Source organism: Barbatula barbatula (assembly GCF_947034865.1).
Source record: "Barbatula barbatula genome assembly, chromosome: 20".
In the NCBI taxonomy this organism is placed as follows: domain Eukaryota; kingdom Metazoa; phylum Chordata; class Actinopteri; order Cypriniformes; family Nemacheilidae; genus Barbatula; species Barbatula barbatula.
Genome location: NC_136783.1, coordinates 19,777,063 through 19,789,618, shown reverse-complemented (window position 1 = coordinate 19,789,618; position 12,556 = coordinate 19,777,063). Strand labels below are relative to the sequence as shown.

At 38.5% G+C, this 12,556-nt stretch overlaps 1 protein-coding gene across 2 annotated transcripts; it reads left to right on the top strand.

Moving 5' to 3' along the window:
• The first annotated feature begins 5,461 nt into the window (after positions 1–5,461).
• On the top strand, positions 5,462–11,859 carry LOC306909443 (EF-hand and coiled-coil domain-containing protein 1). 2 transcript variants are annotated; one of them, XM_079483148.1, is made up of 8 exons: positions 5,462–6,331; positions 6,495–7,053; positions 8,908–8,990; positions 9,230–9,365; positions 9,447–9,591; positions 9,923–10,015; positions 10,396–10,465; positions 10,540–11,859. In XM_079483148.1, the coding sequence occupies exons 1-8, from the start codon at positions 5,773–5,775 to the stop codon at positions 10,692–10,694; spliced, it is 1,800 nt and encodes a 599-aa protein (XP_079339274.1). In that variant the 5' UTR covers positions 5,462–5,772; the 3' UTR covers positions 10,695–11,859. The 2 variants fall into 2 exon arrangements, with proteins under 2 accessions (XP_079339274.1, XP_079339273.1); XM_079483147.1 differs by having other exon boundaries at positions 6,495–7,077.
• Positions 11,860–12,556: the final 697 nt, after the last annotated feature.

The following is a 12,556-nucleotide window of genomic DNA, read 5'->3' as shown; positions in this document are numbered from 1 at the left end:
AACCGGAGAGCGACGTCACGGGTGCTATGACGAGGTGAATATTAATGAGGTAGGCGGACGTTTTGCGGTTAACCACCAATGGGGAATTCTTGGTGTTTAATATTGATTATGTAATACTGGCGTTGGTGGAATCTTCCAATGGTGAAGGCCGAGTCGTGAATATTAATGACGTAGACTGACGTAATGGCGATGGAGGCTTTTTAATATTAATGTTTAGCCGTGCTGAAGGTTCCAGTGATTGGAGGCTCGTTAATGAATAGTAATGACCTCCAGTGGAACATGATTAAATATTCATTAGTTTCAGTGACGTGGCTTGTAATGATGAGAGCTAAGTTTATAAGTGTAACGAGTAAAACATACATTTTAACACTGACATTAAATGCCATTCATCTTTATTTGACATTAAGATGACTTTATACTAACATTTATGTGTTTATAAGGTATATTTATTGGGACTGTAGTGTGGTCCTATTTACATGTTATCGGACAGAGGTGGAAACTAAACAGACATTAGACGTATGCATATGAATACTGCAGATAATTAAATATGGGGAAATTATTTTAATATGCAATACGGAGTGTGTAATTAATGCATTTAATGACGTTTTAAATCACTCGGAGGGTGTGTGATGTTTATTCCATACGCTTTAGTGCCCTCTGGTGTGTGATGTTTATTCCATACGCTTTAGTGCCCTCTGGTGGCTAAAGACTATACTGCAACCCGAACTCAATGGGATTACAGCAAGGATGCGCAAATATGAGCGCATTTGCGAATTATGGTGTACTTTTTGTTAAAAACTACATTAGGCCAGCAGTGCAGTTTTTATGTACATTTATTTTTAGACGGACTGTGTCTTTAATGACGTGTCAGGCCTAAATGTAATGCACAATTGAAGAAAAAAAGATATTTACTGCAGGTCTAACTTTCGCCACTAGATGTCCCTCACTTTCCAACACACTCGTGTGATCGACATTAAATATTAACATGCTTCTTTCTGCTCATTTTAGTATTCTATATTGTTCTAACATGACATCATGTTGCAAGTGCTGTTAAAGCAAATGCTAAATGTTTGTGATCTGTTACTGCGCAATATATGTCACTGGTTCAATGCAAAATTTGGCAAAGATTTTTATTGCATCAATGTAGCATGTACGTGTAGAGTCAATGTGAGTGAATAGTGTTAAAAAGAATGATTGTTGGCATTAGAAAAAAAAAAAGTCAGACATTTTATTTTATTAGCACTATCTACTAAATACATTTGCAACTTTTTCTTAACATATAAACAGAACATAACCGAATCAACCCATGTCTTGTTATTTTTTTTGCAACAAGTTACTTTACATTTCTGCTTAATTTACATTACAGCCACACGCTAAGCATGCTGGGTACTAGTAAGGTAAAGCTCTGTAAGCCCTACAAAATAAATTCTCAATTTGAGGATATACAATTGTTTTGTTACTAAGTAAACATTTCCAAATAAGTGATCATTTATAACAAGAAAACCAACATATAAATCTTCATAAAGTGTCTTAAAAAGACTCCACTTTTCATTTGATGTGTACGTCTAAGAGATGTTCACTGAGCATGTCGATGGTTGCATCACTGCACTCTTTTACACACAAATGTCATGCTTTCACACTTGCCGATACATGTTTCTATGTCTACTGTTTCCTTCCTCATGGACACTCGATTGTTCTTGAGAAACTGGAAAGTTGTTTAAAGAGTGACTTTTCTGCGGGATTGTTTGTCAGTGTGTACTGTGTTTCTGCAAAGCTTTGTGCAGAAGTTGCTGCTACACTGTTCACCTCAATACAAATGAGTTAAAGAAAAGTTTGCACACAAACCGTGCCTTTCACGGCACGATAAATCACCTTTCCGCTCTAAAGGGTAATTCTTTCCCCGTGACCCACAGATCTCCTCGCCCAAGACAAATTCTCCTTTCAAAGTTCATGTTGACACTTCTTGAGCAGTAAACGTTATTCACACGTGCACAAATGGTCTCCTCCTTTACAAATGAGATTCAATGATTTTGGCATAAAAAATACAAAGTGCAAATTCATTTACAGCAGGTTGCAGGGCTGGGTTGTTTAAATGTGTATTATGTTTCGTTGTCAGTCTGATTCTATTGTTCATTATTTCAAATAGAAAAACTCACCGAGAGTCGGCTGTTTCCTTACAGTTAAAGTTCATTAAAGTCCAATTCCATCTGTGGACTGCAGACCCAAAGTCCCAGCGGCCATCTGCACTTTCTTGGGCTCTAAAAGTTTTTATGTCTCCCTTTATGTGTCTCGCCCTCCATTCAACATGGATGAACACTTATTATTTCAATCTCCTCTGGAGTCCTGGACCACACACACCCCACTTTAACAACCCTCTGTGTCTCTTGTAAATCCAACGGACCTGCCCTCGGCTGTATGAATGGAAACAATACTTGATTTATAATAGAAAGAAAAGACAGATTCACTAGTGACAGAAACACGGACACTATAAATTATTGCACAAAAGTATAATGCTTTAACAGAATGTTTGCTTCATTATTGTTGAATTCAAAGCGAATATTTCCTTTCAACGTTTCACTTCTGAGTAATTTGATCTTGTACTGATTTTGTGTTATGTTACATTTTGTAATGAAATGCAATACAACATATACAAAATATAAATGATCATTATGCATTTTTCCGCAACAGTGATGGATTTGGAAAAAATGTCACAGTTGAACTTTTTGTGTCTTTCAGATGTATCATACTTCTTATGTACTGTATTTTTCTAAAGAATATCAATGAGATCACAATATTGTTTTAATCGGCGATTCAGATAAAGCCATCACGTTTGAAGCAATGATTTCATGAATACATATTCTTGTGTGTGTCTGGTGTTTTTCTGCAAATCTTTGTAAATCTGTCTGAATGATTCTTAGTGAATCACAAAAGGTGGAGACTGCGATGAAGAACCCAAATATGACCACAATACAACACTTTTTCAACAATACACTTAAAAACACATTAAAATACATAAATACACACAAACAAACGTCATAAAAAGAAAAATGAAACATCCAACAGACTTGTTTTTTCTAGAGTTTATATCAAATTCCAATTCGAGTCCATGCCGCGACGTGTGTCATTTGTGTTTCCAATCCAAGTGTCCATCAATAGATTTAACAAAACAAGAAGTTACAAGATCTCTGTGCTAAATTGGATTATGTTCTCCAAAACCAAATCTAAATAAAGGCATAATGTGTCATTGTGCGTTCATTCATGTCCGTCCATACACAAGTCTCTAACCTGCACTGATTTTGACCCACGGTAGCACATATGGACTCAACTAACACACATCCCAAACCCATCAATAGAGCCATTACCTCCCCGCAGTGGACGACAAAATACCTTTTCTTCACGGCTCTCTGACCTCTGACACCACTCCCCTTATTATGACACCACCACCGGGTGCTCGCAAAGCCTTTCAGTTTAAAAAAAAAGCTCTTTTCAAGTAAAGCAAACAAACTTTTAAACAGCAGATGTGGTTTCTCTGAAGGGCTCAATGTGACTCTCTATTGATCTGGGTGAGTTTCATGCTCAGCATTAGAGACACAAAAAGTGTCTTAAAATCATTAGCACCATGAATGATCCGTCAAAATACATGACACCAGTTTTATGTGTGAAAAAGATGCACGATGACAGGATTTATATGGAGAGAATAAGTCCATTAATGCCTTTTCTTCACTTACCTGTTGTGTTGCGTATAGATTTTATTACATCTTTTAAAATCACTCATGCCAACTTATTTCCAGACACCTGAGAAAAGACATTGAGACGTTGTGATGCAAACGTTTCTCCAAGAGGTTGGGTCATTTTTAACTTGTCGGATATGTTTGCTGTTCTAAAGTAACTGAGCTTTTACATGAACCACTATCAGGTCTGAGCTTAGATTTTTAATGGGGCGCATCGTTTTCAAATTCACGATTTCTAATACTTTTCCACAGAAGATGTGTATTTTGACTTTAAAATAAAAGTGACTGGAATGTCAATTAAAACTAACTATTATCTATAATATTGTTCAGACTTAAAGGTTTGACTTTTTTGACTTGGACTGGTCTAGAACCACCTAGCAACCTCCAAAAACACCATAGCAACCACCTAAGCAACTGAATAGCAATGCTTTAAAACCCATCAGACCCCTTAGCAACATTTGTTCTCACATGCTGTCTGCTGGTTTTGAACAGGCAAACGCTTATATTTCTAAAATAAAAGTACATTTTATAGAAATAAATTGAATCTTATTTATCTCTGCATCAAACCTACTTGGTGTAATTCATGAAACCATATCTCTCTAAAATATTAATGTCATTTTTGTGACCACAACTGAACATTTTTAAGTTTTATTTGAAAAATAAAACTTGAAAATAACTAACGTTTGTGATCTATAGGTGAAGCCTGCTTTTCTGTAAGTTTCGACTTGTCAGACCAAGACCAGACAGATTCCACGATAGCATGACCATCTAGCATCGAAGAGATACGGCATAACACAGTTCAAGCACTTTTAGACATAACAACAAACAGGTCAGAGATTCACAGATGGCTCGCCTTTTAGAAAAACAAACAAACAAAGACAGGCAAGCTCCGAGCTCGAGTTCACCTTTCAACAAAAACACATTTTTTCTGAGTCACAGAGCTATTTGGGAAGCAAATATGATGTGCCACATGACGGATCGTTCAGGTGATATTGTGAGAGTGTTTCCTGTGGGATGACAGTATTTGTCAAGAACTAAGATGACAGGCTATTAAGGCGAGGGCGGTTATTTCCGGAGTGGTCTTTGAGAGACATTTGCCGACAACTTTTGTATCAGATGTCTTGTAAAAATTTACGGGAAGCTTGTAAAAAGACAAAAGTCACTGACAGTAATGCCAAATTCTTTCACGTTTCCAGTGTCTCCGATAAACAGATAGGTAACTAGATCCACTGACTCCTATATAAATAGTATTTTTAGAGACTGTCTAAAGTTATTTTGAATGCTCTATTTCTGATCCAGATACATGATGCTATTTGGGAGCTTGGATAGTTGATCTTTATCAGCTATTCAGACACGTGCCATAAAACACTGTTTATTTCCCAGCTGATGTATGTTTGAATGTTCCTATGTAGAAACACTTATATTTTTTGGGGTAAGAAAAATACCATTTATATAACTCAGCAGGGTGTTACCTGTTTAACTCCCATCTCTTGTGACCGGTGAGTCACCCTTAAAAGCTTCCTCAAAGTGATTCGTGAACTTAGATAAAAAACTGCCATTTAAAAGAATCCACACGACCTGTAGGCTATTAGGTGTCTTCAAGACCTAGAGAAGCTCTCTTTCCTGGTCGTGGTTCAGGAATCCTTAGCCTGAAGTGAGCTGTGATTGGACAGATGTCAAAGCGCACACACATCTCGTCTGTCAGCCCAAAGGGTGTGGAGTGGCTCTTTTGAAAGTGCAGTCTGAAGGGAGAGGCTTCGGAGAGGATTGGTCTACAACGATTCTTTGGATACAATAGAAGCCTATTAATGAGACAGCTATTTATAATTTGATCACTTTTGCATTGTGTCATGGGAGTTGTTGGTGTAGTTACTCGTAATGTCGTGTTCTTTGTAATAATTCATTACGTTGCATAGTATTTGCATCGCCGATCGTACATCGTTACTTTTGCTTTTTATGTTTTTATTATTGTACTTATTAAGCGATCAAATCAGAGAGATGTAAGTTGTCTTAAGAACGGAGTTGAAGCACCGTATATATCATGCAAGGTTTACGTGTCCGCGCGGCGCGTAAAAGCGAGTGGCTGCAATGCGCTCTTGCGCACCACTTCGACCCAGATCCCGGTGTGGAAAACGAGATCGTGGTCTTGGCCACCGGTGTGGACCAGTATCTCCAGGAAGTGTTTCATCACTTGGCCTTTTATAGCGTCGATAATCTCGTGACGAACGAGGACTTTAGGATTCTGTGTTTAGTTTTGGGAATCTCCAAATACCCGGAGACGGAAAACGGCGTATCTGAGCACGAAGACGTTTGTTACAAACTTCCTCAGGCGCTTAACTTCAGAGAGTTTCATGCACGGCTTTGTGGATGTTTCTCCGTTAAAGCGCAGGAAGGGAAGACTCGCCTCCCGGTCAGTGAAGAGACGGAACACATCGAGAGGGAGATCAGACTCCGGCATCCCCGAGTCCGGAGGAGAAAGTGTGTGAGTTTTGATCTATCCAAAGATCATCAGAACCGAAGGAGGTCGGATAGAGACTCAGGACTGTGGCAGAATCACGATCAGACACTGAGCTCAGCCTTGGAATGCAGAAAAACCACAGGTAAGAACATCCCAAAGTCACGTGATCGAAGAGCAGGTGCACCAACTGCTGCATGTCTCCACCCAAACCACAATGCCTCAGGGAACATTTTATTCTATAGTGTGATGTCTATATGATTTCTTTTACTATAGATTATTAAAGTTTTACTTTATTTGTACTGCAGTGAATATTCATCCTCATATAAGAAGGCAGGAGCAGCTAGAGCTGGAAAGCGCCAGTCTGCGTGAGCTGGTGGAGGACCTGCGCTCGGCGCTGCAGAGCAGCGATGCACGGTGCATGGCACTGGAAGTGGCGCTCCGCCGAAAACAAGTGCCACCCCAACATACTCCCGCCGGCACTCCAGAGATACAACACTGTAACGTCGGAGCCAAAGTAAAACAATCCAAACACACGGAACGGGAAAGCAGAAGATCCACTAAAGACCTCTTGCGAGAGCTGGAGCTGATCCGTGCCTCTCGTGACGGACAGCTGGAGGAAGCTATGAGGTTTAACCAGAGGTTAGAAGAGGAGCTGATGGGAGCTTATGAGGAGCTCGGCAGGATGCAGGAGATGGTAGAGAGTGAGAGGAGAGAAAACGGCCGCATCAAAAAAAGGGCTGAGGAGGCGAGAGGGGCCCTGGCCGCGGGGTTGGAAAGTGTCAGGGCCTTACAATACCAGGCCCAACAAACAGGCCGGCTTCGAGAACAAGTCCAAAGTCTGGAGGAGCAGCTGGAGACTTTCAGGCAGAGCTTTCATTTTTCCAACGTGTATGTGGGAACAATTCCAAATTTGTACATGGCTATGTCAGGCAGGCAATAATACAAAAATAATAAGGATTTCACACATTTAAAATCATTGAGTCGGCACAGTCGACCTGAAATAGCCGGTCTGGACCTGCTTTCTGTTGTAAGACACGCTGTCGACCACAAAGACACAGTCAGATGAAAACCCATAATCAGTGCAAAATCTTGCATAACATGTAAGGGTTTAGTTTTGTCTGGATTCATCCACTGTGTCAAGTGGTGTTGATGATTCAAGAATGAAACAGATTAACCGCATTGTAGGGCATGTCGTAGACACGCTTGATCTTCCCTTGACAGATGATAATGACCTGCCTTTAAAACACAGCACTGCAGGCTTTCCAAACTCGTATTAGTCGTTTGCTTTCAAGTGTGTTACTGCAAATCATTCCATGATTTATTATTGCATTTCATTCCAATATATGTCTTGATATATCCAGGAAAGATGTACGCTGGATGTCCGTCTAAACTCAAGTTTAAACATGTTTTGTAGACGCACACTTGAGATTTATGCAAACCAAAGGCAAATCGTACTAATTCTGTAGCGTAGTAAGCATCATGCTCTCTAAAATAAGGTTTCTGTATTCTGAATGTTTAAGCTACAGAAGAGCCATTTGAAAGGAATAGTGGACCCGAAAATGAGTAATTTGTCATCATCTGCTCATCCTCCAGTTGTTACAAACCTTTATAAATGTCTTTGTTGTGCCGAACACAAGTGAAGATATTTAACTAAAGTTTGTAACTACCCGTTTTGGGTCACCATTGACCCCCGTCGTTGTCTTTTGTCCTACTATGGGAGTCAATGGTGACCTAAAATGTCTTACGTTCAATGAAAAATCTGTAACAACTGGAGGGTGAGCAAATGATGAAAAGAAATGTTGTTTTCCGGTGAACTATTCCTTTAAAGGTAAAGTCTTTCATTTCTGTGAAACTAGCATTTTCTCTGTCTGCCATTGGCTAGAACACCAGGTAGTCCGGCCTCAAAGCTTCGACTGATTTGCATTAAATGCATACAAGTTGTAACTAAAGTTGATCTTAGTTCATATAAAAACATCCATGCAATGGATGAATAAAGGCATTTAAAAACCAATAAACTGATATGATACATTTATGATTTAACTTAAAATAAACGAATTGCCAAAGAACCATTTACTGTGAGAAATTATGAATAAACTGTGAAACAATAGCATTTTTCTGGACCTGAAGTGCATTAAAGAAGTGCATTTTTAATAGTGCTAAAACTAATAAACCTCTTTCAGGATGCATAAACGTCCGGATGCCGTTGCTATACAAATTCAGCACTCATTAACCTTCCGATCTATCAAGTAAATGGTTGTTTTTTATGAGACTCACAGAAGATGAATGTCTGGTTAATCTTTAATAGTAATATTAACATTTATCACAGACTGCTTGCGCGATGATGTAAGGCTCATTCCTCACCTGGTCAAACATGTTGAAACCTGCCAGCTTCCTCACTCACAGAATCCACACTGTCTGCTAGGACAACATTCATACATGTTCTTACATTAACATCAGACAATCCTCTGAGAGTCATGTGATTATCATAGTTGTGATTTCAACGCCCTTAATAATAAAGGTGCTACAAACGGTTCAACACGTTTTGGTACCTCAAAGAACTACCGCAACTTTGTGCAACAAAAAGATAAAAGTTAAAGTTTCTTAATGACACCATTAAGCCAAAAACGGTTCTTTTTTAAGGGCGAAGGTCACTTGCATGCATAAATAGTATATAAATTTGCTTGAATTTACATGTTTTCTCTGGGTTGTGCATCTCAGGACCCAGTGCACCTGCAGGGAGCAAAATGTGAACAGGACAGAGAAGCTAGAGGAGAATCATTTTCATGTCTTCAGTAAAGGAGGTAAGATTGTAAATGATTTGTTTCAGATGTTTAGGTGACATCTTTTGTTTTTGTTTTAGTGATGTTAAATTGTAATGTGCCTTAAACAAAAGAAGCACATGCATCACATTGGATAATAAAGCAGATAAAAATCATTACATATTTAATAAATGTCTTATCATTTTATATGAGGTGATGGTATTTTAACATTAGACAGTGTCTGGACACTCACGGTGATGTTCATGTATTCCTCTGTAAAGAAGAGGGTCTTCTGAGGTCAGTTGAGGGTCGGGCAGCGTCTGATGAGGAAGAGGAGGAAAGGAGCGTTGATGAAGGTCAGTGCTGCTTCCTGGAGGTGAAACGCCTGATCAACAGATTACACAGCTGTGCCAAAGGGTAAATATGTGACATCCAAACAAATGAATCTCTTTTTCTGTCCCTCTTGGTGACAACACGTTATCTCGTGTCCTTCAACAGGTGTCAGAAAACTGCTATCTGTCACTGGCTCGTCTCTCAAAGTTCAGTCCATGGCAGAGAACTTCGAGGATCACCTGGATCGAGAGAAATTCGAGGAAGACTCTGGAATCCTGGTGCAGACGAGGACAGAAATGAATCAATGAGGGTGAGAGTTAAACAAACATCTACACTACTAATATTCTTGTTATTGGTAGAGCATTGTGCTAGCGGCTCAAAGATCATGGATTGGATTAGGAATTGCGAATACGGATAAACATTTTTTAGTTACATTTACATTTAGTCATTTAGCATACGCTTTTATCCAAAGCGACTAAGAGTCGGAGAGCAATAAGCGATATGTCATAAAAGAGCAATAGTACATTAGGTGCTAATACTTTGAATGCATTTCATGCCATCAATATAATGTAATTTGTGCACAAGTACCATCAGTCCTAGGTTCTCTAACGCCGGTTGGCGATCTCTGTCACGCCCCGCAGATACAGAAGAAAGAGCCGGATGGTTTAAGACAAGATGTTCAGATGGCGGAGACGGAGAGAATGCATTATTCACTGCTGCGGCTACAACATAAAGTGAGTTTAATGTCAAATATTTTGATTTTGTCTGAACCAAAATAAAATTGAACACTATCGTACAATGCAATGCCTGACTTGAACATCTTGAACTTACATAAACTAAAAATGAGCTACAAGTATTGAAAATAAACATCAGTATGCCTATAATACTTTAAAAACTTCTTAGATATAGTCTTAAACCCATATTTCATGTACAAGTCTCATAGTATATTATATAAACTAGCTCTCAAATGCTGTAATGGTTAACACAGAAGCATAGAACAGCTGAGATGTGGTAATAAATGTAAGAATCTGCAGATGGCATTGATAGGTCCACACCGCCACCTTGTGATCAAAACTCTTTACTGCATGTAACAAATGACTCTTTTTGTATATAGAGAATTCCACGAAGGGCCTTGGGAAAGATTCTGATCGACACGCTGGATCTGTGTAGCAGGAAAAGCCACGGTAAATATGCTGTGCATTCTAAACCTGTATCCTAAATGCCGGATCAGGTTGATGACTTTCTGTTTTCACCGCAGACTGTACTCCAGTGTTTCAGGTAGTGGACACATTGTGTCAACAGCTTCTCTCCAGTGACCTCATGGATGGCGGAGAAGAGGTCAGTGTTGGTCCGCAACCCTCTTTGACCTCAGGTCACAGAAAGACGTCCAGTTCCGTTCTGATGCCCTGCTGAGAAAAGTACAGATGTCCCACCTGTACACCAAAGGCCCACGTAAAGTGTGTTCTTAAAAGTAAAAAATTACAATTTAACATAAAATAATGATGTCATGGAATGTGGTCAATACAAGGTTTACAAACCGACATTTGATCCCGAATCAGTTAGATATCTCGGCTGAATCTGTAATCTGGGATATATCTACATTTTATAAATTGTATTTATTTCATTTATTTATTGCTTCGAAATTACTGTTAAATAAACATAGATGTGCTATTACATTGTTCAGGACAGACATCACATAAAATAAATAGCTCATATAACATTTAGTTTGACCAAAAACACCTTAATTCGTGTTAATTGTTACGTTTTTTATATTTCCTACCCTGTTAATGGAAAGTGCATTAGATCATTTTGTACAATGTCTGCCGGGGAAACCTGTTCACCTGCTATATATTATTTGTAGTTTTTAGACAATCTAAGTCTCCAACAGCATATTAAAAATGACACACGGTATAAAACCTGCGCATGAGCACTTTATCTCTCTGACTAATGTTTACATTTTTGATGAACCTCTTACAAAATCAATTGATCATATATTTTTAATATATTACTTAAACTTGATATATTTCATAAAAACAATAAAACATTTTGTGCAAGACATTTTCTTTGTCACGTTTCAGCTGATGTCAGTGATATATGTGTACAGTATCTTGTGGAATGTCACTCATCCATGATGTCATTGCATGTGATGGTGTCATTTCCATAATCCACAGTTACAATGTGTCGTCTCAATAAGATGAGAGCAGGACAAATGAAAGGAGCACAGAGAGCTGATATTGATACATTTATCACAAAGACAAAATGGATCACCTTTTAATAATACAGTAACAGAAAACCAGTACAGGTTGTTTAGTTTAATAATGTTGGTTCCAAACTATTGCTGTATCTGTATAATATATATATGAAAACATTTGTTTTTTTATGGTGCACTTTAAATAATATCAATCGAACCGCAGTTGTTTTTTTATTTATTTAAGCCATAATAACTCAGAAAGTACTGCTAACTAACATAATAAAACACAATAATAACATGATTTGACTTAATGAATCATAGGACTCAATTCCCGCAATGCAAAACTACCTTGCTGCTAAAAAATATTGAATAATAAAAACGTTGAAGGCTACTGAACATGACAACAGTCATTTATTGAATGAATCTCTCGTCTGTTTGTAGTCGCTGGTTGCTTTGTTATGTGCTTTGGAGAAGGTCCAACCCAAACATCTGTTAGAGGACAATGACGCTCAGTCTCTGTCTCACAGATAAGGCACATTCTGTTCAGGACACCACATTGCTATGCGATACAGGAACGTAAATTCTCCGGCTCGTGAATATTGTAAAGGGAGAAGAAGAGCAGACATCATCAACACTTTCCACCACAAGTATTTAGAAACTATGGCCTCAAAGTTGTAAAATCTTTGAAATACATTACATTAGAGTATGAAATGGTTTTCTTGTAATAAACTCACCAACTAACTAACTAAGTCTGTAGTTTTAGAAAAGATCTCGACGCTGGCTAAAACTGCTCAGATTTACATATGAAGTCAAATATTTCTCGACCAAATCTTTGACCGGCATCAAATGATCAGAACGATCTGGCACAATACTTTTATATCAACATTTCACTCATTTGTGTCTGTTTTTGGTTCTTCAAAGAAAGTTTGAGAAAAACTCAAACGTTTAATAAAGTTTGTCATCGTTCGATAATTCCATCCTGATTCCATCCAAGGTCACTGTTGCTCTTTCAAGAAGGTCCTCCGTCCCCGTCCAGACTCTGTCCTCATTTCCTCACGTAGGCCTACACTGATATTTATGTCAA